This window comes from Podarcis filfolensis (genome assembly GCF_964270895.1).
Source record: "Podarcis filfolensis genome assembly, chromosome: 2".
Taxonomy (NCBI): Eukaryota; Metazoa; Chordata; class Lepidosauria; order Squamata; family Lacertidae; genus Podarcis; species Podarcis filfolensis.
Genome location: NC_139605.1, coordinates 12818814 through 12845929, shown reverse-complemented (window position 1 = coordinate 12845929; position 27116 = coordinate 12818814). Strand labels below are relative to the sequence as shown.

Sequence of the window (27116 nt, the reverse complement as noted above, 5' to 3'; positions counted from 1 at the left end):
CTGTCCTTCCAGTGAGCACTCAGGGCTGATTTCCTTCAGAATGGAGAGGTTTGATCTTCCATGGGACTCTCAAGAGTCCATGGGACTCTCAAGAGTCTCCTCCAGTACCATAATTCAAAAGCATCAATTCTTTGGTGACCAGCCTTCTTTATGGTCCAGCTCTCACTTCCATACATCACTACTGGGAAAACCATAGCTCAAGCTTGTTGTTGTTTAGTCGTGTCCGACTCTTCGTGACCCCATGGACCTGAGCACGCCAGGCACTTCTGTCTTCCACTGCCTCCCGCAGTTTGGTCAGACTCATGTTTGTAGCTTCGAGAAAGCTAGCCGCCCCTAATAGAACACATTTCCCCACAAATATATGCATTTTAACACACACTTTCTGAACCCTGATGTTTGGAATTTTTTCCAGTAGCACCTTAGAGACCAACTAAGTTAGTTATTGGTATGAGCTAACTAACTTAGTTGGTCTCTAAGGTGCTACTGGAAGGAATTTTTTAATTTTGTTTCACTATGGCAGACCAACACGGCTGTTACACACCTGTAACTAGTTTGGAATTTTGAGCATGTAATTTGGTAGGAGAACTGCATCGCAAAATTTGGGGAAGTGTGAACTTCAAAGAGAGATGCATTTGAGTTGTCTGTTGCTTCGGGGACTGCTAATTAGGTAATTTGAATTTCTCCCTGTTTCTTCCCCTCTCTTCAAATCACTTGGTAGGCCCCAAACACAGGGCTGGTGAGCTACGTTTGAGAGGATGCAGAGGTCTGGTGAACAGCACACACTGGTGCTTCTCAACCGTTCAGTGACTGCAGCCTCAAAGATTCATAATTTTTTTTTAAGTTTCTTTTCATGTTGACTGGAGTTGATGGTGTTGACTACACTACGTTTATTAAATTTTAAATATTGCTTCCCACTAAAAGGGGGGGGAGAGAGACCCAGTGCAATTTGCAACCAAAGTAAAATCAAATAATTAAAAACATTTCACAATAACGTCTCATTAGAAAGGTAAAGGGACCCCTGACCATTAGGTCCAGTCGTGGCCGACTCTGGGGTTGCAGCGCTCATCTCGTTTTATTGGCCGAGGGAGCCGGCGTACAGCTTCCGGGTCATGTGGCCAGCATGACTAAGCCGCTTCTGGCGAACCAGAGCAGCGCACAGAAACGCCGTTTACCTTCCCACTGGAGCGGTACCTATTTATCTACTTGCACTTACAAGGTCAAAGTGGGAAACCTCCCCATTGTCTCTTTCCCCACAAATCCTGTCTTAAGGGCACATTTAAGATATGAATAGGGTGTGAGCCTGTGACCTGGCCCAGGAACTAAGTATTTATCATTACAAAAGACTGGCCAGGCTCCCCAGGAAATCCAATCAAGTAGCCTGCCAGACAGGAGATAAACAACGACAGGAGAAAAACAACATTCAAATTTCTGTTTTAGACCGCCTTTTCTGTGATGAAGGTACGATGTATCTGAGGGGTGGTCTTATGTTACACCCCTTCTGTGATGTATGTATGATGTTTCTGGGGGTGGTCTTGATCTACAGGGTGGCAATTTCAAAAGTCTTTATGAGGCCTTGCGCGCCATTGTTCTGGGTTCCTCCTCCCTCCTTTGTGTGGTGAGTTGAGGACCCTGTTGCAACAGATCAATAAAGATCAGGCTTACTAGCTGCTTTGCTTCTCAATATTCTCTGGTTGGCCTCTGTTATTATCTCCTACCAATAGGGAACCTATGTAAGGACTCTATATGGGCTCTTGGATACCCCATAAGGGAAAAGGGCAATTTTTGTTTACAACACCCAGTAGAACTAACCTTAGCCACACAAAAAAAGCACACAGAGCTGAAAGAAGGCATGGGAAAGGGCATCGCTCTTCCAACTTAATCTGCTAGCTGCGTGTCCTTTTCAAGGGAGGAAAAGGCGGCCCCGCATTGTGGCCAAGGAAGCGGATGGGGGTGGCAGAGAGTGCCACTGCACCCATGGGAACCACGCTGACAACCTCTAGCCGCACCAGTGCGACACAAAAGGTGCGAACTGTCAGGCGTGCAACTCAAAACGGCAAGCAGCCGAAGACCTACGGCAGCAAAGGTCGACAACGCGGCGCCCGAGGACCAACCACCGCCCGGACTGTGTTTCAGCCCCCAACTTCCTTTTGCTGAAGGGCAGCCTGCAACTTCCTCTCTCTCTCTCTCAGGCCTCCCACTTTGCAGCGCAAGCCCTCTCAGAAAACCTTTCCTCTCTCCTTCTCCACATGGTCTGTGCGAGTGTCAATGAGCTGTGTGGTTTCTCAGAGCAAAAGAGGAAGTCTCCTCCACATATATATTACAGACTGAAATATCTATATGCACACAGAGAAGGAGCAGGAGGGAGCAGCTGAGGAGGCGAGACATCAGTTCAGCAGAGAAGAAGTCGAGGGGAACCCTTCGAGGAAAAGGCAAAGAGGAGACCCATGGACCCCCAAGGTATCGGCTGCTGAGGAAACCATCTTAGTCCAGGAAAGAGATCGTAACTGTCCAGGGTGCAGGAAGATGGGGGGCTTGTGGTGTATCCAAAGGTGAAGACTATTATGGAAAGAGAGAGGTTTGGATGCAGGAAATGTTAGCAACCATAAAGCAGAGAGGAGCATATAACCAGCAGAGGCACCCAAGGCAGGGCAAGAGGGAATCTGGAAATACATCAGGGAGAAGGAGCGGGGCAGCAGCCTGCGAAGGAGATTGCAGCTGGGTTGCCAAACCTGCAGCTGCATCATACCTTTAAAGCACTTTCCCACCCCTCCCAAAGAATCCTGGGAACTATAGTTGACCCTTCACAGAGCTACAGTTCCCAGGATCCTTTGGAGGGGGTGGGAATGTGCTTTAGGCGCATGGTGTGCACACAGCCTTCATCAACCTGGTGCCCTCCAGACTTTGTACTACGACTCCTATCGTCCCCTGACCATTGGCTAAGCTGGCTGAGGTGAGTTGTGGTCCAAAACATCATGAGGGCACCAGGTTGGCAAAGTCCGGCCTACCCTATCACGCTGGGAAACAACAGCAGACAGACCAACACCACCTGCGTCCTCACAGAGCTGTGGTGAAAATAAAACTGGGAGACGTGAGAGAGAACTGGGTACATCCATGGAGGAATATAAATATCTTTTGGGTTAACAAAACTTGGGCCGCCGCTGTTGCATACAAAAATAGGTTTTTCTGGGACCTGGGAGCCTCTGTCTGAACGATTCCTAGCAAAAATGCCTCTGGTCTTTTGGGGAAAGCTGTTTGAAACATTTTTTTTATCTCATTATAAATCATTTCCTTTAACCTTTTTACCCGCCCACCACATATGGAAAAAAAGTCACCTCCATTTCTTTACATTTCCAACACAAATCTGATTCTATTTTATATTTCTTAGCCAGTCTGCTCAGGGTTAAATACCATCTATGAATCATTTTCATGTAATTTTCATGTGATTTTCTTCCAGCATGCAGTAGCATGCAGTAAATTTCAAATCATTCTTCCAAAGGTTTAGAGCTAAATTATGCCCTATGTCCATTGCCCAGTGTATCATTGAAGCTTTTACCAGCTCGTCCTGTGTTTACAATTTATACATTTTAGACAATATAGTTTATCCTTATTCTGTAATAAATCTCTTTCAGATTTGGTCCGGAAACCCATTTTTCTTATCTAGTTTAGACATATCATGTAATTGATGATACTGTAACAGGTTTGTGAATTGGCTCCTTAAATCTTCCACTGGTTTTAATCTGGATTCACTCCCTGAAAGACAGTCAAGGAGTATTTTTAACAGTTGTTCACACTTTCTTTTTCCTTGGCACTAGACAAGATGGTCACAATCAAATCTCCAGTATTTAATTTTTCAAGGGCAAATGCAGTTGAGGCGGGAACCTAAATCTGGTCCTAGCAACTGGGGGTGGGGGTTGGCTTATACCTTGCCAACATGCCATTTTCCTGATCTGAATTCTCCCCCTCCCTGATACTTACGTTGCTGTGCAGAGGGGAAGTTTTCCCCCGGTCCCCATTGCATGTTTCCATACTCGGAACTCCAAAGCACTGAAGCTGTCACTTGTGCATGTGTTGTCATCTGCGCATGCGCATGGGCTGCCCGAACTGCACACACCTCTGCTCATCCACAGCTTCCCTTTTCTAATCGGAAGGAAGTGGGTTGTGAGGGAGCCAGTGTGGCGTAGTGGTTAAGAGCGGTGGACTCGTAATCTGGTGAACCAGGTTCGATTCCCCGCTCCTCCACATGCAGCTGCCTTGGGCCAGTCACACTTCTCTGAAGTCTCACAGCCCCACTCACCTCACAGAGTGTTTGTTGTGGGGGAGGAAGGGAAAGGAGGTTGTTAGCCGCTTTAAGACTCCTTAGGGTAGTGAATAAAGCGGGGTATCAAATCCAAACACTTTCTCATCTCTGCTGCATCACCCATGACAACCTCTGCATAAAAACCTACAGTGGTACCTCGGGTTACATACGCTTCAGGTTACAGACTCCGCTAACCCAGAAATAGTGCTTCAGGTTAAGAACTTTGCTTCAGGATGAGAACAGAAATCGTGCTCCGGTGGCGTGGCAGCAGCAGGAGGCCCCATTAGCTAAAGTGGTGCTTCAGGTTAAGAAGAGTTTCAGGTTAAATATGGACCTCCGGAACGAATTAAGTACTTAACCCGAGGTACCACTGTATGCTTTAAATGTCTGGAGTAGGTGTGACTAAAGAAAAAACTGTGGGAGGGAAGTTCCATTTAGTGTAATTTCTCCCTTCTCTCTCTCCCATCCCGAAGCATTTTCTTCAGCACAGCCAACAGTTGGGGGTGATAGGATTTGGAGTCCTCACGTGGGCTACCCCTACCTTAGAGTGTACCCTAAACCGGTGCTCCCATCCCCCAGCTTTGTAAATGTCCCCCCCCTCACTTTCCCCACCACAGCTGCGATGCCTCAATTTGGTAGCTGCTGCTGCTGTTTACCTATTCCATTTCCCCTTTGCAACTGGAGGAAGGCAGGGAACAAAAAAACCGAGTCAGGAAATTTGGGCTAGGTTCCTCTTTGGTTAGCCAAACGACACTGCGAACCAAAAGCAAAGTAGTCTACAGAAATTGAAACACATAACCGCCAGCACACATGCAAGTCAGGAAATTGTGTCGGAAAGAGGAAATGGCAGAAACTGGGAGACTCCAGAGACGTTCAACAGCCATAGCGAGATTAGGCCAGTACCATCACTGTTCTCTTCTCAATGTCCACTGGAAACTTTTCTGTTTCAGAAGATCTATCCAGATGCCTGGTTTTGATGCATCTGCTCTTAAATTTGCTTCAGATGCTTTATTGCTTTTAGATCTACTTAACAGTTTACACAGGACGCGGGTGGAGCTGTGGGTTAAACTACAGAGCCTAGGACTTGCCGATCAGAAGGTCGGCGGTTCAAATCCCTGCAATGGGTGAGCTCCCGTTGCTCGGTCCCTGCTCCTGCCAACCTAGCAGTTCAAAAGCACGTCAAAGTGCAAGTAGATAAATAGGTACCGCTCTGGCAAGAAGGTAAACGGCGTTTCCGTGTGCTGCTCTGGTTCACCAGAAGCAGCTTAGTTATGCTGGCCATATGAACCGGAAGCTGTATGCCAGCTTCCTCGACCAGTAAAGCGAGATGAGTGCGCAACCCCAGAGTCGGTCACGACTGGACCTAATGGACAGGGGTTCCTTTACCTTTACCTAACAGTTTTCACATGTTTTAAATATTGTGGCATGCACCCCAATCTCCAAGCGGTGAGAGACTCCAAGGGTGGCTGTACTTACCCTGTGTTCAATTTCCTTGGAATGAAGGTCAACGGAGTATGCAGTGTCTTCTGGGTTTATGGTTTCATTTACAACCTCAGCATAGGATGGAAAGGCTCGTGGCAAGACAGTTCCTGCTTCCCCATTAGGTTCCAGTGTGGTGTAGTGGTTAAGAGCGGTAGACTCGTAATCTGGGGAACCGGGTTCGCGTCTCCGCTCCTCCACATGCAGCTGCTGGGTGACCTTGGGCCAGTCACACTTCTCTGAAGTCTCTCAGCCCCACTCACCTCACAGAGTGTTTGTTGTGGGGGAGGAAGGGAAAGGAGATTGTTAGCCGCTTTGAGAGTCCTTAAAGGGAGTGAAAGGCGAGATATCAAATCCAAACTCTTCTTCTTCTTCCCAGAGAGACCCACCACCACCAAGCCTTTGGGTCCAGCACAGAGCAAGACAAGCCTCTGTGTCTTGAGCTTCCAGCATCAGCCAATAGTCACACACACAGTGTCTCTTCCAGTCTATTGTCCTACATCCTAGGATAATGTAGCATCCAGTCAAGGGGAGATAGGAAAAGACACACACCCATTTGTCTCTATGGCAACAGAGCAACATCTTTAGACATGGAAATGGCAGTGAGGCCATTGCCTTACAGAGACTCTTCTGACTGGTTCAGCAGCTTCTTCTAGTAATAATAATAAAAATAGTAATAGTAGTAGTAGTAATAATAATAATAATAATAATAATAATAATAATAGTAATAATAATAATGATTCCAAACCTCACTAGATACAGAATCGCAGGCCTGGAAGGGACCCACAGATACTCTCCACACTGCCACCCCCAGCTAACCCCAATACAGTGGTACCTCGGGTTACATACGCTTCAGTTTACAGACGCTTCAGGTTACAGACTCCGCTAACCCAGAAATAGCACCTCAGGTTAAGAACTTTGCTTCAGGATGAGAACAGAAATTGTGCTCCGGCAGTGCGGTAGCAGCAGGAGGCCCCATTAGCTAAAGTGGTACCTCAGGTTAAGAACAGTTTCAGGTTAAGAACAGACCTCCAGAACGAATTAAGTACTTAACCCGAGGTACCACTGTATGTTTCTATAGTTAATTATATTTTATTTCTTACCACAAAAGGGTTCGCCTCCCTGGACCCCTTTGGGAGGAAGGGTGGGATGGACATTTGATTAAAAAAAAATATTAGGGCAAAGTCAGGGAGATCATAGAATCTTAAGAGTTGGAAGGGACCCAGGGGTCATCTAGACCATCCCCCTACAATACAGGAATCTCAGCTAAAGCATCCATGACAGATGGGCCTCTGCTTAAATACCTCCAAGGAAGGAGAGTCCACCACCTCCCGTGGGAGTCTGTTCCACTCCCGAATAACTCTTACTCCACTCGCCCTATTATCTAGGGTTGGCATATTTCAAAAAGTAAAATTCCTGACACTGGCAGAGTTCCTGACGTTTTTTTAGGAAGACCACAAAATGGTTGAGCTTTCTTAATAATAATAATTTATTATTTATACCCCGCCCATCTGCCTGGGTTTCCCCAGCCACTCTGGGCGGCTTCCAACAGAATATTAAAATACAATAACCTATTAAACATTAAAAGCTTCCCTAAACAGGGCTGCCTTCAGATGTCTTCTAAAAGTCTGGTAATTGTTTTTCTCTTTGACATCTGGTGGGAGGGCGTTCCACAGGGCGGGTGCCACTACCGAGAAGGCCCTCTGCCTGGTTCCCTGCAACCTCACTTATCGCAGTGAGGGAACCGCCAGAAGGCCCTCAGCGCTGGACCTCAGCTGAATGATGGGGGTGGAGACGCTCCTTCAGGTATACTGGGCCGAGGCCGTTTAGGGCTTTAAAGGTCAGCACCAACATTCTTAAGGAAACCACCAAAATTATTGAGCTTTTGGGGGGGGACTCCCCCCAAAATAGCGATTTTAAGCTTTTGGAGCTGTTTCCGCTGCTTTTCCCATCGCATTGCCATACATCTGGGTTTCCCCCAACATTTGACAAAATCCCCCCCACCATTTTTACACCTGAAAACCAGGACATTAATGCCAACCATTAACCCTCTTCTTCACCTCCTAGGAGGAAAAGCGTTTGCAGTGTTAAAAGCCCAGCAGGAGGAATTCCTGGACTCCCTCAACAAGGTAAGGCGGTTTCTTAGCACTGCGGGTGAGGAGGCTCGAGCCAGTCTGGAAGCTGTTTCGCTGCACACAGCCCTTCACGTGCCTTATTTTCTCCAGCAGGGGTGGGGGGTGTTTAAGGCCAGGGGCCACATTCCCTTCTGAACAAACTTCTGCAGGGCCAGATGCAAGTGGTGGGTAGGGCCAGAGGCAAAGGTGGGTGGAGCACATAGCTGTCAAGTGTCCCTTATTTGGCGGGACAGTCCCTTATCCCAGCGCTGTGTCCAGCTGCTGTCCCTTATTGATGATGTCCCTTAAATTTCCCGGGTTTCAAAGGAAACAGCTCCTCTCCCTCCCTCCCTCCCTGCCGGCCAGTGTTGCTTGGCTGCATTACTCACCCAATAAGAAGTCTAAGAACAACTGGGGGGTGGAGCTTGCATGCCTTGTGCTGATCAAATCGGCTGCATTGCCTAGGGACACGCCTTTGCTCAGCGCTTCCCAGCGGAGAGGTGATGGTGGTTTTCCTTGAGGCTTGAGGCTTTGTTTGGCTGCTGGCTGGGCTTTCTGCCTTTGGCTCGGAGGCGCTCAGAAGTTGAACATACCTGTGCTTGGAAAATCCCTTATTTTGGCTGCTGATCCCTTATTTTTGAGGCTGCTGGTCCCTTATTTTCAAATCTGTAAGTTGACAGCTATGGTGGAGCAACCAATGTCATTGTTACCTTTATACAATTTCTCCCATCCAGGCAAACAGACAAGACATTATCAGAGTCCAAAGATGCATTCCAGCCAAACCACACACAAAAACCCCACAATGAGGGTGCAAGGCAGAAACAGCAAAGGGGCTTGGACTAGGAGAGGGGGTGTGGTGTGGGGAGAATACTGGAGCCCAGATGAAGAGGCTTGGAAGGTTGCATTCAGGGTCCAGGCCTGAGATTCCCCACCCCAGAGTCAAGCTCTTTGACTCTGGTTCCACAGCTTTGTAGAAGAAGGCGACTGTGGATAGCCAGTGGCGTAGCGTGGGGGGTGCAGGGGGGGCCGGCCGCACCGGGCGCAACATCTGGGGGTTAGGGCAAATCCATGGGTTAGGGGGCGCAAATCCACGGGTTAGGGGGCGCAAATTACTTGCCTTGCCCCGGGTGCTGACAACCCACGCTACGCCACTGTGGATAGCACTGACTGGCTAGCACATGTGACGTCACCATAATTTGCACGTGGACCTGCAGAGAGTCCAGTAGCCAGAGCAGTTTTACAGCTACTTTAAAAAAAGGTTTTGGGTTCCCCATCCTCTCAAATAAGTTAAAAGGATGAATGAGCAAGTAAGCAAGGCATACAGGGAGTCGTTAAAGTTGAGGGGAAGGGAAAGCTGAGTGGCAGAATACATGCTTTGCATGAGGAAGGTGTGTGGTTCCAGCCCTGGCGTATCAGGTGGGACTGAAAAAGATCCCCATCTGATGCCCTAGACAGCCACTGCTGCCAGTCAGTGCAAGCAATGCTAATCTAGGTGGACAAACACTCTGACTTGACAGAAGGCAGGTTTCCTGTTAAAGTATCTGAAATAAGCAGGCATCTGAAACATGAGGGAAGGAGCGAGGCTGACGGACGGATTAGCTTCACAGCATGCATGCCTGGTGTGCAAAACTAAATCCAGAAGGAAGCGGAGCTCTTACACTGCGGTAAAGTCTTAAATAAGCCAGTCTTCCAGGTGGAGATGTCAGTTGCAAACCTGGCATCCAGAAATTTCCGCACTGGACCCGAGCTGGTTGCAAAAACGCGCCTGGGGAATTTCTAACATTGGCAACAACCTCTGGGGACCCTGGGTTGACAAAGGGTGGCCTGCACTGACTGGCAGAGACTCTCTAAGCTTCATCCCCCACCCTTCAGCTGGCTTGATGTTTCCTGCTCTCTTGAGGGGGTGATTCCCGTTTTCCCTGGCAGCTGGTGTGCCTCGTGACATTACCTACTTCAGTCACTAGGTGGCACTGGGAGCGGGTGGCGCTGTGGTCTGAACTACTGGGCCTCTTGAGCTTGTTGATCGGAAGGTCGGCAGTTCGATTCCCCACAATGGAGTGAGCTCCTGTTGCTCTGTCCCAGCTCCTGCCAACCTAGCAGTTCGAAAGCATGCCAGTGCAAGTAGATAAATAGGTACCACTGTGGCGGGAAGGTAAATGGCGCTTCTGGTTTCCGTTAGTGTTCCATTGCACCAGAAGCGGATTAGTCATGCTGGCCACATGACCCAGAAAGCTGTCTGTGGACAAACGCCAGCTCCCTTGGCCAGAAAAGCAAGATGAGCGCTGCAACCCCATAGTCACCTTTGACTGGAGTTAACCGTCCAGGGGTCCTTTACCCTTTTTTTTTTACCTTTTTAACTGGACATTACTGGATCTGTTCCTACCCTAATCAATATGTCCCCCCTGACTTTCTACAGGAATTTATGGATGACCCCAAATACAGCACTGACGAAGACCTACCTGACAAATTAGCAATATTTAAGAGTGAGTGCCATCCATGGAGGACTTGAGGTTGCGGGAGGGGGTGTGGGATGGGGGGGGGAATAAGCCCCATGTTGTTGCAGAAATGGATAACAAAAAAATACTTTTGAGCTGCATCTAATTCTAGCCCTGCACAGAGGAGACCCTCCTGCATGGCAAGGGGTTGGACTAGATGACCATCGGGGTACCCTGCAACGCTACAATTTTATGATAATAGACATGAATAATTTAGGTCTGCAAATGTTAATGGGCCTATTCTGAACATGTACCCAACCAATATTCCTTTCTATGACAACATGGTGCTTATTCCAAAGTACAGTGGTACCTCAGGTTACATACGCTTCAGGTTACAGACTCTGCTAACCCAAAAATAGTACTTTGGGTTAAGAATTTTGCTTCAGAATGAGAACGGAAATAGCGCAGCGGCAGCGGGAGGCCCCATTAGCTAAAGTGGTACCTCAGGTTAGGAACAGTTTCAGGTTAAGAACGGACCTCCAGAACGAATTAAGTTCTTAACCCGAGGTACCACTGTAAATACATTCAGCATCAGGGCAACATAAACAAACTCCCATTTAAGTCTGGGGTCATATAGTCATGGTGGCAGAATGATTTAAGCAAGTCCCGCCCCCCTTTTTTTTTCCAAAATGCAAAACTGCACAATGCCCATTTGGTTTCTTTTTCCCCCCTCCTGCATATAACACCCAACGTCTCACAACAAATGTAACTGATACGTAGAAAACACAACCTGAAGAAAGAGACGACACACATACTTTTGTAAACAAAAGAAAATATTTTATAATGATGCAAAATCTGGGTGGCAAACTGGTTTTGCTTGTTTGTTTCGTAACCAGCCAGCTGCCAGCCAGCTGCCCAAACTAAGAAATATATTTTAAAAGAAAATAAAAAAGAATGCAGACCCCAGGCCTGTTTGCTGATTCCCAAGCCCAGGGGTCAGCAAACTTTTTCAGCAGGTGGCCGGTCCACTGTCCCTCAGACCTTGGGGGGCAGACTATATTGGGGGGGGTGAACGAATTCCTATGCCCCACAAATAACCCAGAGATGCATTTTAAATAAAAGGACACATTCTACTCATGTAAAAACACGCTGATTCCCGGACCATCCGCTGGCCGGATTTAGAAGGCAATTGGGCCGAATCTGGCCCCCGGGCCTTAGTTTGCCTACCCATGCCCAAGCCCCATCACCTAGCACTCTCAGAGGAGTCATTTGGGGGTGCTTTGGATGGGGCAGGAGGGCTGAACTTTGGCAGGAGCTGCATCACTGTAGCCAGAGGAGAAATTAATGTCTCAATCATATGAACTGTTCAGTGCCTTGTAAGGCAGTGTTGAGCTTTCCTTCCCTGGAGGCAGTAGGGGCTGGTCCATTTTAGACTTCCTTCTTCCATTTCAGTCAAACCTCGGTTCTTGAACGGCTCCGTTGCTGAGTGTTTCGGCTCCCAAATGCGAAAACCCAGAAGTATTCCGGTTTTTGAATGTTTTTCGGAACTCAAACGGCTTCCAAAGCGCGTTCCTCTTTTCCCCCCACTGAAATTGGCGACAGCCCTTCGATTTTCGAACAGACTATCTACAGAAATATTGTAAAATTAATGAATGTTAGAATGATGTTGGATAGAAATTAAGTGGTTTCCAGCTGTAATGCTTTAAGAGAATATGGAAAAAGGGTTATAAATAGGTAAAAACATAATTAAAATGATGTTGGATTGGAAATAAGTGGTATTAGCAACAAAGTTAATAAGAATATGCAAAAATGAATTGATAATGGATGAAAATACAGAGTTATAAAATGTTAAGTTATAGAGATAAGATAAATGAAAGAGGGTAAGGATTTGCTGATTTGATTATTTAAATGGGAATACAAGAAGGGGAGGTGTGAGGAGGTCAAAGAAACAAGCAAATGAGTTTTAAGTATGAAAAATTGAATTGTTTTTAATTTTTCTTATTTTTTCTGTGTGTTTATTTTTATTTCTTTTTTTCTTTTATTATGTGTTTTTGTATATTTGTTTTTTTAAAACTTTAATAAATATTTCTCCAAAAAAAATGAAATCAACACATTTTTAAAAAAGGAGAAAGCTCTAAACAAAAAGAAGAAAAAGTCTGACACTAGACAAAGTATCTGCACCCTTCATTAATTGCTATTATTATTATTATTATTATTATTATTATTATACCTGTCCTTCGTGCTAAGGTCTGAGGGCAGGTTCCAACATTAAAACACAATATTGAAAAGCAAGTTTAAAACAGCTTGCAACTTTACTAAGTCCTGCTTACATTTATACCTATTAATATTTTTTCTGGTTCTCTAATAGTAAAATGGTTTAATTTTATAAAAGTTGTAAAATCAATTGTTTATAGATTTTTTAAAATAAATTTTTAATACGTAGATTGTGTATCGATTGTATGAAATAAAATTTATCTTTCTAAACTGAAAGAATGAGGCAAGCCCATTGAGAATGTATCTAGTAGCAGCTTTTGGAAAGCTAAGACTAGAACCTCCATATTTAGTCGCAGTATACCATACCTTGAAGTACTAGATGCTAGGAACTGGCCATGAAGATCGAGTCCTTTCATTGCACCATTTGTGACCTTCACAGGGGTACGTAGCTGGCCATAGTTGGAGATAGGTATTTCGGACTGGACAGACTTTGCGTCCAATTTAGCAAGACGGGTATTGCGCACTTACGTCAACCTGTTCATTTTGTCTTTTCTTTCCCCCACCCAGAGAAATACATGGACTTTGATCTCAATGCACAAGGAGATATAGGTGGGTGAATTGTCTTCATAGCATGGCTTCGCAGTTGCGTATGCACAAATTTCCGCACCAGGCACATTCCTGCTCCCTAGTTCATTAATTTTCTTTAACTACAGCATTTTTAATGTTTTTGAAATCTACTCGGAGTCGAGAGTGGATTTCATGCTCTTTACTCAGCTCATAGTGGTGAGCTGGAATGGAAGTTCCCCCAGAATGTCTGCTTTATATACATTATTTACACAATGGGCCCTACGTGATTGGATAATTCCGGGATTCTCCTGTAGGCCAATCAGGTCGCGGATTCACTTCCACCTGGAGCTGGATTGGGTGGCTCCTGTGGACCAATCAGACTGCTGCATTCTGGAGCCTATTGTTCTAGGACCAATCAGGCTGCTGCATTCTGAATCCTACTGTTCTGGGACCAATCAGACTGCTGCATTTTGGATCCTATTCAACTCAGTACATAACAGTTTTAATGTATTTTTAATCTTTTGTTGGAAGCTGCCCAGAGTGGCTGGGGAAAACCCAGCCAGACGGGCGGGGTATAAATAAAAAATTATTATATTATTATTATTTTAGCGCACTCTATGGCAGTCCGCTTTAGTTATACAGGTTTGCTGTCTCCCTTCCCCCAAGATATCATGGCCTTGAAGCGCATGCTAGAAAAACTGGGCGCAGCCAAGACCCACCTGGAGCTAAAGAAGATGATCACTGAGGTGACTGGAGGTATGAGCGAAACCATCTCCTACCGGGACTTTGTCCGTATGATGCTGGGCAAGCGATCAGCTATCCTTAAAATGTAAGTACCATTAACGCACAGCCCGGTCTCAAAGATATCAGATTTTTGCCCACGCAAAACTTGGGTTTGATTTCCTTATGCCATCATCATCATTATTAAATTAAATTTGTATACCGTCCTATACCTAGAGGTCTCAGGGCAGTTTGCCACATAAAAAGCACAATATAAAAACACAAACTACACAATAAAATCAAAACCAAGAACAACCCAATAATCGCCCAACACATTTCACAAAAGGGCATTGGATGTCAGTCAGCCAAAGGTTGAAGAGGAACGTTTTTGCCTGGCGCCTAAAGATTTATAATGAAGGTGCCAGTGAACCTCCCCAGGGACAGCATTCCACAGATGGGGAGCCACTGCAGAAAAGGCCCCGTTCTCATGTTGCCACCTTCTGGACCTCTCATGGACACCTCTCGAGAAGGCACACAAAAAAGGGCCTCAGAAGATGATCTCAGGGTCCAGGAAATTTAATATGGAGAGAGGCAGTCCTTAAGGTATTACATAGAAGGCTGTGGTGTCTTAGAGATAAAGGTAAAGGGACCCTGACCAATAGGTCCAGTCGTGACCGATTCTGGGGTTGTGGCGCTCATCTCGCTTTATTGGCCGAGTGAGCCGGCGTACAGCTTCTGGGTCATGTGGCCAACATGACTAAGCTGCTTCTGGCAAACCAGAGCAACACACGGAAACGCCGTTTACCTTCCCGCCGGAGCAGTACCTATTTATCTACTTGCACTTTGACGTGCTTTCAAACTGCTAGGTTGGCAGGAGCAGGGACCGAGCAACGGGAGCTCACCCCGTCGCGGGAATTTGAACCGCCAACCTTCTGATCGGCAAGTCCTAGGCTCTGTGGTTTAACCCCATCTTAGAGATATACGGCTTTTATTATGGCACATAATAAACATGACGACTATGTGCTGGACACCGAGCATAAAGTGGAAGGGCTCACAATGTTAACTCTCCGATAGATCTTGCTCCCCACATAGGTTTCTAAGAGAGGCCCTGAGCTATATAGCTTTGGATTCAGCACAGAGAGCAAGTCAAGTCTCTGTGTCTCTCCCCAGCCTAGTTCAAGACTACCAACTCCTTCACAGCCACTGGTCCCTGGTGAACTCTACTTCAGCTATTCAAACAACCCCAAAGTCTTGTGGTACCTTAATAACTTGGTGTAAGCTTTCATAGACTCAAGCCCCCTTCATCAGATGCACCTGTAGAACCATTTGCAAGAAACAGTCAGATATCCTGGCATTGGTAATCTAATTAAGACATGCAGCATGCTTTAAAAAAAAAACCACCTTTCTCTCAATTTAACTTACAAGTGATGACTCTGCCCCACTACTGATGTTAATACAGTGGTGCCCCGCAAGACGGAAAACTCGCTAGACGAAAGGGCTTTCCGTTTTTTGAGCTGCTTCGCAAGACGAATTTCCCTATGGGCTTGCTTCGCAAGACGAAAACGTCTTGCAAGTTTGTTTCCTTTTTCTTAACACCATTAATACAGTTGCGACTTGACTTCGAGGAGCAACTCATAGAACGCAGTGTACATAGTAGCCTTTTTTGAGGTTTTTAAAGACTCGTGATTTTTGAAGCTTTTCCAAAACTTCTTTTGCAGCCATTTGGTAAGTTAAGCTTTTAAAACTTTTTGGGGGGGGGTTGGATTTTGGGTTGGGGTGTTTAGAATTCAAGGACTTGGTGTTGGGGAGGGGTTTGCAAGAATCTGGAAGCTTGTGGTTTTTTTCTGCATTTTTATGATTTTCTGTGACCATTGGGCCACTCCGCTGTTTTTTTTTTAAAAAATCTGGGTTTGAATTTTGAAATGCTCTTTACAGAATGTGTGACTTTAAAGAGCACTTAATAAACTCTTGTTGTACCAAATTTGGCTTTGTTTGGACTTTTTTTGACCATAGGAACGCATTAATTGATTTTCAATGCATTCCTATGGGATTTCGTGCTTCGCAAGACGAAAAATTCGCTAGACAAAAAATTCATGGAACGAATTAATTTCGTCTTGCGAGGCACCACTGTACAACCATCTCAGCAGCCTGCTGCTACAAAAGGTTTAAAGGCCTGTCTCTTCAACATACATTTAAGCTCTAATTATCACTGACTGTATTTTTTTTGCATCTCGTTAAGGTTCAACTTCCACCATCCAATGCTCTCCTTTAAATACCTGTCAACTAAGATTTAAGTTTGTGGCATCTGACAAAGTTCATGAAAGCTTGTTATAATAAATTTGGTTTGTCTTTTAAGGTGTCTCAGTTGTTTTTGCTTGCCACACTGGAAAATCCAGCTTTTGAGTCTCTCTGTGGTCCCCCCTTTGGCCCAAAGTTAACATAATAAAGCCAAAATTTAACAGTGAGCTTGAGCCGTTAACTTAAAGGGCCTGGCCTGACCACTTTAGCAGTCCTTTTATATGCAGAATCCCACATTAGATATGAAAAGCAGCCTTGAGGTGGACCCCGAAGAAGACATCTAGAATAACCCCCGATCCTAGAACAGCCTCAGACTCTTATTATCCTCAGGTGTTCAGTTGTGACTCCTCCCTCCATTACACGACACACCTGGTGGGTTGGGGGGGAATTATCTGGTCCAACAGAGCTCGTTTTATTTTCTTAAATGGCTACTTGTCTGGTTTAAGAAGGGGCATCTCTTGTGAATTCATATTTCCTTCTTATTTCTGCAGAATTCTGATGTATGAAGAAAAAGCCAAAGAGAAGGATGAGAAGCCAGCTGGACCCCCACCCAAAAAAATAATTGCAGATCTTCCTTAAAAAATACCTTTAACTACATGGTTGGCTCCGGCCTCCAAGCTGTTACTGGAGCTCTTCGTAAACACGAGAGCCTTTCTTTTGGAAAAATGTCCTAGAATAAAGGGTTTGTTTGAAATAGTATTTCTGAGTCCTCCCACGGCAGAACTCTGTCTCATTGAGTGGTGGGGTGCGGGAGAAGGTATTTTCCCTGCAAGGTCGTATTTGTTGTTCTACTTTTTACTCTCTCCATTAAAATATATATATATATATACTAAATTCCTGTTACAACTGCTGATCGTAATCCAATAACGATGGTGTTTGCAATGTAGTCTCGTTCATGTTTACTCAGAAGTAAGCTTATTCCCACTGTGTGCATAGCACAGGCATAGGCAAACTCCAGCCCGCCAGATGTTTGAGACTACAATTCCCATCATCCCTAGCTAACAGGACCGGTGGTCAGGGATGATGGGAATTGTAGTCCCAAACATCTAGAGAGCCGGAGTTTGCCTATGCCTGGCATAGCACAACTGAGGTTCCTGTGCCACTTTTCCAGGCATTGTTGGACTTCATTTCCCATCAGCCCCAAGAACTGCAATCCAGCGACTTTGTGAAGGCCAACAGCTTTCTTACCCTTGGGTATAGCCCTAGGCTGAAAATTGCAATCCTGTGCACCCGCCTTTGCCAACCGGGTGCCCTCCAAATATCCAACTCCCATCAGCCCCAGGCATATTTCTGGAAGTTTCTGATAAATAATGTGACTAGTGCACAACTTGATTACCCCACACACACAAACACCCTCTCCTCCCCCATCGTGCACCCTGTGCCATCCCCAAATCTGCTCTTGAAAACCCTGGAACATTTTATTTTATTTTTTACTCTGGCTTCTCAGATCATGCAAATTTTTCGCCTTTTTACATATTTTATTTGTTAAACTGGTCACTTTCTTTAAAAAAAACCAAGGTATCTCAAAGCAACATACAATATACATTTCCGAGCACAATTCAAAGTGTTGGTACTGATCTTTAAAGCCCTAAACGTCCTCGGTCCTGTATACCTGAAGGAGCGTCTCCACCCCCATCATTCAGCCCGGACACCGAGGTCCAGCTCCGAGGGCCTTCTGGCGGTTCCCTCAGTGCGAGAAGTGAGGTTACAGGGAACCAGGCAGAGGGCCTTCTCGGTAGCGGCACCCGCCCTGTGGAACGCCCTCCCACCAGATGTGAAGGAAATAAGCAGCTATCCTATCTTTAAAAGACATCTAAAGGCAGCTCTGTTTAGGGAAGTTTTTAATATTTAATGCTGTATTGTTTTTAACACTTGATTGGGAGCCACCCAGAGTGGCTGGGGAAACTCAGCCAGATGGGCAGGGTATAAATAATAAAGTATTATTATTATTATATTATTATTATTATTATTATTATTATTATTATTATTATTATTATTTTAATATAAATGCACACACATACATTCTAGATAGCATTAAAAAAAACCAAAGTGGTAAGGAGAAATATGAAATATCCTTTAAAAAAAAAATCAGGATTAAAACATCTCACCCACTCAAGGAGGCCACAGATAATTAAGAACCAAAGGCCTGGTGAAAAAAAGAAATGTTATGCGTACTTAAAACTGCACACCCATATATATTCAAACAGCTCCTAGGCACCGTTTAAGATTACATCCAGGATCACTGCCACTCTGGTCGGTTTGCTTTTGCAACACGTTGCGGGAATTCAAACCTCCAATCGCCCTTATTTAAATAAATACAACCACTTTCTGCTTTGCAAGGAGTGAGGGAAAGAGGAGCCAATTCCACAGATCAGGAGCTGCCCCGCTATTGCACGGATTACGCCGAATTTCCAGACTCCCTTTGCAACACCTGCCGGTTGAACTCCCTCGAACCCCCGCCCGCCCGCTTCTCTGTTTTCGAACTCCCTTCCTTCGGGGTTTTGCCCCCTTAGCCCCGCCTCCCGTGCAGCGTGTGGGGGCGTGGCTTCGTCGCCGCCGCCGGGGCCTGGGACCCGGATGGCCGTTTAGTCGGTGCTTAGACGCCGAGGCTGCCACATCGGGCCTTGGACAAATTACAAAGCAAGGGGGAGGGGGGGACAGCGTAATCCGCCTCCATCCTCCGCCTAGATTTCCCTTCCGCCCCCGGGAAGCTCGTATCCGGATAGAGCGGACCGAGCCCGATCAGACGAGGTGGGTATCGGCCTGGTTCGCCCCCGGTAACCCTCCGCTTGAGCGCTCGCAGGGCGGCGCTGGTGCGAGGGAAGAGGCTAGGTCGGCTCGAGCCGGTAGAGCGCTCAGGCCTCCGCCATCTTGTCCCTTACTTCATCCTCCTCGGCCGCTCTCCCCGTAGCTGAATCCGCGTCCATCCGCCCCTCGGGCCTCTCTCCCCGCTCCCCATGGCCAGCCGTGCCCTCCCCAAAGCGCTGCCCTTGTGGCTCCTGGCGGGTATTTGCCCCACTTGAGGGCAGTCGGGCTCCCAATGGCTGCCCTCCCCCGGGGTAGAGCCGCCTACAAAGGGGAGAGTGAAGAGGGTGCTCTCTCTTCCTGACTCTCGCCTTGGACCCCCCCCCCCGCAACCCGGGCTTGGCTGTTCACACGACGGCGAAACCTGCGGGTTGGGGGGGTGCCATTGACGAGGGGGCGCTAACAGGCCTTTGGGGGTTTGAGGCTTCAGGTGGAGTTCAGTTGTGACCCCCCCCACCCTCCATTACCCGACACACCTGGTGTTTTTTGTGGGGTGGGGGGTGCGGTTTATCTTAAATTTGGAGAGGGCCGTGAGTGAGGTGTGGAAATACAAAGGGCCAAGATGGTTCTGGAGCAGGTGGGGCTTTTTTAATGCGGGGGGGGGGGAGAATAATAAGGCCCAGATAATCGCCTAGTATCCATCTCTAGGGTGGTCTGAAGTATTGAGGCTGTATTTGGGGGTGCTGGGGTTTCCTCTTTCCCTCCCCCAACACCGCACACAACATTTAGCCTCTAAAAGATTTCCCCTTTAGAACCTATGATGAAATCTAAATTGATATTTCAGGGGATAAAGGGCTGGTTTTTGTGTGTGTGAGAGAGAGAGAGCGCACAGAAATTTGAGGCTGAACCCGGCCATTCCTTTATCCCTTTGCATTTCGCCCTTTATATTTTGCATTAACTTCTATTTTGATTTTTTTGTGGTCTAAAATACCACAGGGTGGTGGGGGGGGTGGGGACACTTTTCTACCCAGCATACCTACAGTATAGTACCGACATTTGAGATGTGTGGCACTATTGGAATGAGGAGGTGAAGTTGATTGAAATCCAATTTTTTTATACATAAAGGAGTTTCTTTAAAATAAGAAAGTATTAGAAGCATCCAAATGTTTTGGGGAGGAAAGGGGAGATGTGGTTTGATTGAAACTGCTGTGTGTGTGTGTGTTTAGAGCATGATACTGTAAGGCGCTTGAGGTTTGCATCTGTATATAAGCTATATCATTAATTTAAGTCAACCTCTGCCTTCAGGTTTGCTGTAATGTATTAAAACATTTTTCTCCCCAGGAAAAATCCAAATGTCGGAAGGGAGGGGTGGAGTAGGGGACAGGAGGTGTGGCCTTTTTTTAAAAAAAGAGAGAATGGTTTAAAGGCAGCAGCAATACTATTTGAAGAAGGCAGCTAAATCATCGTCTTCATTGCCTACGCTAGTACCCCGTGGGATTGAGAAGATACCCTAAATAAGGGCGATATTGAGGTAGTCATGAAGTTACAGTCGTGTTAATTGCGAGATGAACCGCTGAGTTATAAAAACCCGTTTTATTGCAGCTGCACTTGAAAAAGCAAAACCTGTTAAGCAGGCAGCTTTTATGATGGTTTGGGGGTGTCGGTGAAAATCTAGACATGGTAGGACTACAGTGGCAGTATCAGTAGTTGGGTGTTATTTAAATAGAAAATCTTATCTGTTTGGGGGTGATGAATACCTCTCTTTGAAGCTAGTATTGAGACTAGGGGTGTGCCTTTGGGAAAAGGGAGAGTGGTTTGTTCATCTAAAGCCTTGTTTCTTCTTGCACTCTCAAACACAGTGGATTGGAAGGAAAAGAAGTCCTCATGACTTGTGTGGTTAGGAAAGATTAATGGCTTCTTGTTGTATACATCCCCCCCTCCCTTTTTGGTATTTTTAATAGAACAGCCGGAATTAATTTAGCTTAAAAGTGGAGTTCAAATTTCCCAGCATTGTGGCAAGATAGTGATTTGTAAAGGGTGTATAGTGACACACACAAAAAAAAGTGAGCTAATATGGCTCCCTTTCATTTCAGAACCACAAGTCTCAAAATGGGGTGGTTTTAAAAATAATGGGTGTGTTTATGCAGCAAGAAGGGGGTCCTCTTTCCCCCCTCCCACCAAAAGGCACAACACACACACACCCCAAGAAAAAATTAGGTAGCCAAAGCCAAGGTAGCTTTTTGACGAGTGTCTTAACTGGGTCCTTGCCAGGTTTACCCGTGCACAAAAAAGAGAGAGCATGGCGATTCTGAGGAAAGGGTTAGAAATGAAATCTAATTGCCAGGTTTCGCATTTCAAGACAAGCAAATTTGCTCTTCGGCTGTGCCCTAAATATTAAGCCCTTTCATGCAGATTTACAGGGTTGCCGGTGCTGGGTTGTGAGGAAGAGTGAGAGTTCCCCCCCTTCAGTTCTCCCATAGGTTTAGATCCCAGTTTTTCCATGTTCATTTTGGGGTGCTAAATGCAAGGGGGAGGGATTGCTGAAGTGATGCCTATTTGTTTCTCTGCTTGATTCAGAACCACCCTTTTTATAAAATGGTTGTTCAAGGAGGACTGTCTCATCTGGTGCTTCCCTGTTCCGGTGATGGAATTTAGGGGGGTTGGGTTTTTTTCACGGCAATTACTCCAAATTTCAGATTTATGTTTGCTAATTGAGCACATAGTGTTTTTTCTTCGTTAACATGGTTTCAAACTAGGAGTGTCTTCTTTGACTTTAGAAAGCTATTCCTCTCTAATGCAGCTTTGGGATTCTGCAGATAAATTGAATATACTGTATTAATAATTAATGGTTGCTGATTCAGTTTTTGGGTGGCTTTGAGGGGGGGGTTGTGCGTGTGGGAGGGAGGGTGTTTCTTCCTTTTTCCTCTCATCAGCCAGTTTTAAAAATCCTTAAAATGAGGTTTTAATGTCTAGAATTATTAAATGTGTGGATGTATAAACTCGTTTTAAACGTGTGGATTTACAATAAAAGAACAGCCAGTCCTCAGAAGGATGGGATGCAATCCTAGCAGAATGGGGTTGGCAATCTAGATTCCAGAAAGACCGTATAAATTAATTAAATAAAAAATATCAGCTGCAACTAGTAGGGTGTGCTATTTTTAAAACTGCTATTGGCTTGTTTTTGCTCAGGTGCCATTATATCTGGTTGTGCAGTGCTGAGGGAATTGGACATCTTAGCTATGCATTATGTAGTGAAAGTACAAAGAGGGCAGTGGTATTATACTAAATGTCTCTTCAAAAGGCAATGCAGAACAGTTCATTAAAAGAAAATCCTACTAAAATAACATCAATTCATAGTTATCTTAACTCTGATAACAGAACAGTAGTAATCTATCCTATCTATGGTCAGAATCCTCTGCTTTTTAGCATAAGGCAAGTGAAGTGGTCCAAATGTTCTTAATAGATGTGCATTATTGGATACTTTATAAGGTAATGTGCTCATACAAATTCATACATTTTGTTTTTTATATATGTAAGTCATTTGCAAACACAATTGCCCTGATCCATCTAATGGGCACCTGCATGGTCATATGGATGCTGTGCAAGTGGTCCCAGGCCTAATCCAACTATGGTTGGATATAAGAAAATAATGCTGAATAGCATTATTTGACAGAAGCATTATTTGACAGAAGAAGCTGGGGGGGGGGGCTACCTTTAGAGCCTCCCTCTTCCCTGAATACTTGATGGAGTGTGATTGCTGGTTGCCTGACAGGCTGTGTACACATAATTGAATTATGGCCAGAACATCTTTTTACAGCATCGGTTGGCATAAATTGACTTTAAACATTGCATGATGTTTGATTAAAATTTTCAATTTTTTTACACCCAAATTTTGTTGTTTTGTTTTATGAAGCATCGTTGATTCACTTTGTCATCTTTAAATAAAACAATAAATTGTGGAAGGGAAGATTTCTCAGTACGGTGAGTTCTGCGGGAGTGTTTATAAGTGAATATGATTCTAGGTGACCAATAGAGTGGCAGTCATTATTGATAGTGCCCCCAGTAGTCTGATGATAGTACAGTGCTCTTTCGAGCCTTTATTCTTTCAAGATGACACTTTACAGATGGGGCTTGTAATTAAGCATAATTATGATTTAGATGTTAGGAGGCCTTAACTGTGACATGTGCCTGGTAATGGATTAACCGCCACTGGAATCTTAAATGTATTCCTCAGTATATCTATTAACACAATGTGTCAAAGACTCGCCCTCCCCTTTTCCTGTAGCTGAGTTACATTTTTAGGATTGACACATAAAAAGCAAGAGGTGTACATCATAGCAAATATTACTCATTCTGTAAAAATGATGAGTCAAAAGAAATAATCCATCAGTAGTCTTGGTGTTAATTTTCATTTGCAAACTGACTTGATAATGTTTGCTGTCCTGCAAAGTAATTTTTGAGGTTATATTTGGGGTGGGGTGGTGGTTTTGATGTGTGTAGGTAAAACATTGGTCGTCAGTGGCATTAGGTGCAGAATTCACTTTTTGATGGTAGTTTTGGTATCTAGTGGCCAGGAAGTTGAGTGTGTGTTGGACCCACTCACCCTTCCATTTTTACCCTGCTGTATTGGGTAGGTGTAGGAGCTGCTTAAGTGTAGTGTAATACCCCATGACTTGGGTGGTGTGTTTGAGTAGCATTACCATACATCTTCATGAGTTTTCCCATAAATTCATGGGAGCTAGCTCTTTCTCTGATAACGTGGTTGTGAAGTTCCTTCAGTTTGTGGATGGGCACATTACAGCTTCCATGCTGTAATGTGCCCATCAGCTTTTTCTTGCTGTGATTGGCAAAAAGATAAAAACACAATTAAAACCCAGCAGCATTAAGGCTTATTGTTAATAGAGCAGGTGGCTAATATGTTAATGCACCAGTGCATTCCAACTCGACAATTCTATGATTATATGTCCCCTAAGTTCTATGATAAAGAGGTTGAGTTGGTTCTTCATGGACTGCATGCCATTTCTGAAACCAAATAACCTCCTCATATACCATAAAAGCAGCTGATGTGTCTACTTGAGCTGTAATACACTGAACTGGTCCAAACCCTGTTGTTTGCAGTATGAAGGAAAAGCTAGCTAGACCCAGATGGTTACTCTGAAAGCGCCTTTGATTGGCCATGCTCGCATGTGTAATTCTGTTTGCAAGCTGTGTTTTGACATGCCACCAAACCATAGTTGGGTGTTGGTTTGCCATCAACCAGGCCTGGAAGCTTCTCCCCTCACATGTGCAGTAATAGGAGGAGGATGTGCGCAACTCAGCTCATTCTCATAAACAAGGGAAATGAACGGGGTTCACCAAAGTGGTACCTCAGGTTACAAACACTTTGGGTTACAGCCTCCTCTAACCCGGAAGTAGTACCTTGGGTTAAGAACTTTACCTCAGGATGAGAACAGAAATCGTGTGGCGGTGGCAGTGGGAGGCCCCATTAGCTAAAGTGGTACCTCAGGTTAAGAACGGTTTCAGGTTAAGAATGGACCTCTGGAATGAATTAAGTACATAGCCAGAAGTACCACTGTACTCCTTCAGTATATCTAGTCTCGGGCCTAGTACTAGACTGGGACAGATCTTAGTTGCAAATAGCCACTGATGTGTTTAGAGTGGTAAAATTTCTATAAATGTAGAAACCATAGAAAAAACTTTTTGGGTGAAGGGACTGGGATTTTTTTTTGGACAAATTGAAAAAGTGTAACGCTTCTTTATTATGTACCCTATACATATTGAAAGAACTTTATTCCTTTAGGAACATAGAATTATAGAACTGTGGAGTTGGAAGTAGACCCTAAGGGTCTACTTCCAACCCTCTACAATGCAGGAATTGCAGCTAAAGAATCCCTGAGAAAAAGCCACCCAACCTATGTTTAAAAAGCTCCAACGAAGCAGAGTCCACCACCACCTGTGGGAGTCTGTCAAACAGCTCTTACCATCAGAAGGTTCTTCCTAATGTTTAGTTGGAATCTCCTTGTAGTTTGAATCCATTGGTTTGGATCCTCTGGAGCAGCAGAAAACAAGTTTGCTCCATCCTCTCATGCGACAACCCTGTTCTATCACCTCTCAGTCTTCTTCTGAGCTAAACATACGCAGCTCCCTTAACCATTCCTCATAGGGCTTGGTTTTCTCCTCTGCACCCTACACATCAAAACCCTGGCTCACGTGCTCAGTGAGAGTCACGTCTTTCTCCAGGAATGAGACCATACAGTAAGCCAGAATGGGTGTGGAAGACAAAATTCATTTTGTATAACCTGGTTTGGCATCATGTGTGGTATATTAAAAGTAGTTCATTCTGACAGTACGGGGGTACCCTGGTTGTCAAACTGAATCCGTTCCAGGAGTCTGTTCAACTCCCGGAACTGTTCGAAAACCAAGGCACAGCTTTCGATTGGCTGCAGGAGCTTCCTGCGCTCAAATCGGAAGCTGGGTCGGATGTTCGGCTTCCAAAAAACATTCACAAACCGGAACACTTACTTCCTGGTTTGCAGCATTTGGGAGCCAAGCCATTCGAGAACCAAGGTACCACTGTAATTACAAATTACATTTTATTTTAAGTTTTGGTTATAAATGGAGCTGTAAGCTGCAGTTCAGTAAGAAGCCCAGCATCTCTTTGGTTTTGCCAATTTGGGAGGAGAAGGCATATCACACATACACACACCCCGAAGCATCCCAACATTATAGTAAAACAGATAATTATTCTGAAAATTATGTCTTCTCCAGTCTTCCACAGTATCAAGCAGAAATAATAATAGCTAAGAAAAGGAGGAAGGGGAAACAAAACTCAGATGAACGCTACATGAAATTTAATCATTCTCTTTTTCTAAGCTAGCTCTATCGGTTTCTGCTGTTTCATATTTGTCATCATATTTCTCTTGCAGTTCTAGAAAGGGAAGGTTTGCCCAGATTGAAACAAACTTCTCCCCTTTCACATGTCAGCTTATTTCTTGATTTGGTGTGAGTACTTCCAAAAATAGACCAGTTTCTTTCACATGCCTCAGAAGTTGGGTGAATCTGAAGTGGGTAGGAAGCAAGGGAGTTGGGTTGTGTAAAGACCTTGCCACCATGTTGCAGGAGAGGTATGCTTGGCAGAATCCCAGACTGCATTCCTTGGTCAAATACCTGCAGTGTTTGAAAATACCTTTCCAACACTGAGTCCTAAGTGTGCTGCTTGTTTTGTAATCGAGGCAAGTGCAGGAGCAATGCTTTCCTCGCTTAACATTTCTGCCTTTGGATCATGGATCCAACAGATGTGCAGCAGCGCGAATTGGATGCCAGCAAAGTTATATTTCCCTGTACTTCCTCCCATTCCTATTTCTTTGGAGCCTAGTCAAGATCCACCAACAAGAGGAAGGCCACAGACATAGAGGGCATTGAATCCTCCTTCCTTTTCTTGTGACAAAGGGTGTGGCCTCCAAGAGCAGAAATGCATCTTGCTCTTGCATTTGAGAGCTGCAATCTCAGTGTATAACTCAGGACTTGCTTGTCCTCTGTGTACAGGAATTGCACTAATCTGATACTGTACATGGGCTTGCATAAAAGTCTTCCTGTTACAGTTTTAGAAATTGGGGGGGGGCTAAATATATAAGCACCTAGTCTTTAAGAAAAATTCAGCATTCATAAAGCAAATAATTTATTTTCCAATTTTTGAGGGGAAATGGAGTGGTTTTTTGCTGGTTTTTGGGGGAGGGCATTTAGAAGTTTGCAAATCTCTAATACAGTAAAGCATGTTTCGTGACTCCAGGTTTTTAAGGAGTTAAATGGGCAGCAGTGTGATAGTCTGATTAGGGACTGTATACTCCTCTGTGACAATTGCAATTTTGCTTCTTTTCAAATGTAACTTTTCAGAAATGAGCCCCTTTGATTGCTAATATGTAACTAGTCACTAGCAAGGCCATCTTAACCTCAGCCAAACCAAAATTCCAAGGTAAGGGTGGTGTTGAAATGCTGACTTAAAAAAAAAAGTTAATTTATTCCCAACACAAACTGTATTTTGAGTTAGCCATAGCTTACATGACTTCACATTTCAAGATGCAAATGCTCCTCTTATGACATTTTAAATCTTTGCCAACCTTTGCAGTGGCGCATTTGTTTTCCTGCCTACCTCCTGACACTCAAAACATGCAGTTCTGTGTGTTTGATATAAGCTAAATAAAATCACCCAAGATTGGCAGGTTGGGGAACAGAAACTCAGGTATATAA

General features: G+C 44.9%; 2 protein-coding genes across 2 annotated transcripts in view; both read left to right on the top strand.

Moving 5' to 3' along the window:
- The first annotated feature begins 2251 nt into the window (after window positions 1–2251).
- Window positions 2252–16951, top strand: AIF1 (allograft inflammatory factor 1). Its single transcript, XM_083602605.1, has 6 exons — window positions 2252–2457; window positions 7844–7905; window positions 10307–10373; window positions 13107–13148; window positions 13773–13935; window positions 16616–16951. The coding sequence occupies exons 1-6, from the start codon at window positions 2445–2447 to the stop codon at window positions 16701–16703; spliced, it is 435 nt and encodes a 144-aa protein (XP_083458731.1). The 5' UTR covers window positions 2252–2444; the 3' UTR covers window positions 16704–16951.
- Window positions 16952–18672: 1721 nt separating this feature from the next.
- PRRC2A (proline rich coiled-coil 2A) overlaps window positions 18673–27116 on the top strand; it is a 41781-nt gene continuing 33337 nt past the window's right edge. Inside the window, exon 1 of the mRNA XM_083600278.1 lies at window positions 18673–18875. The gene's annotated coding sequence lies outside the window, so the exon portion shown is untranslated. The remainder of the gene's footprint in view (window positions 18876–27116) is intronic.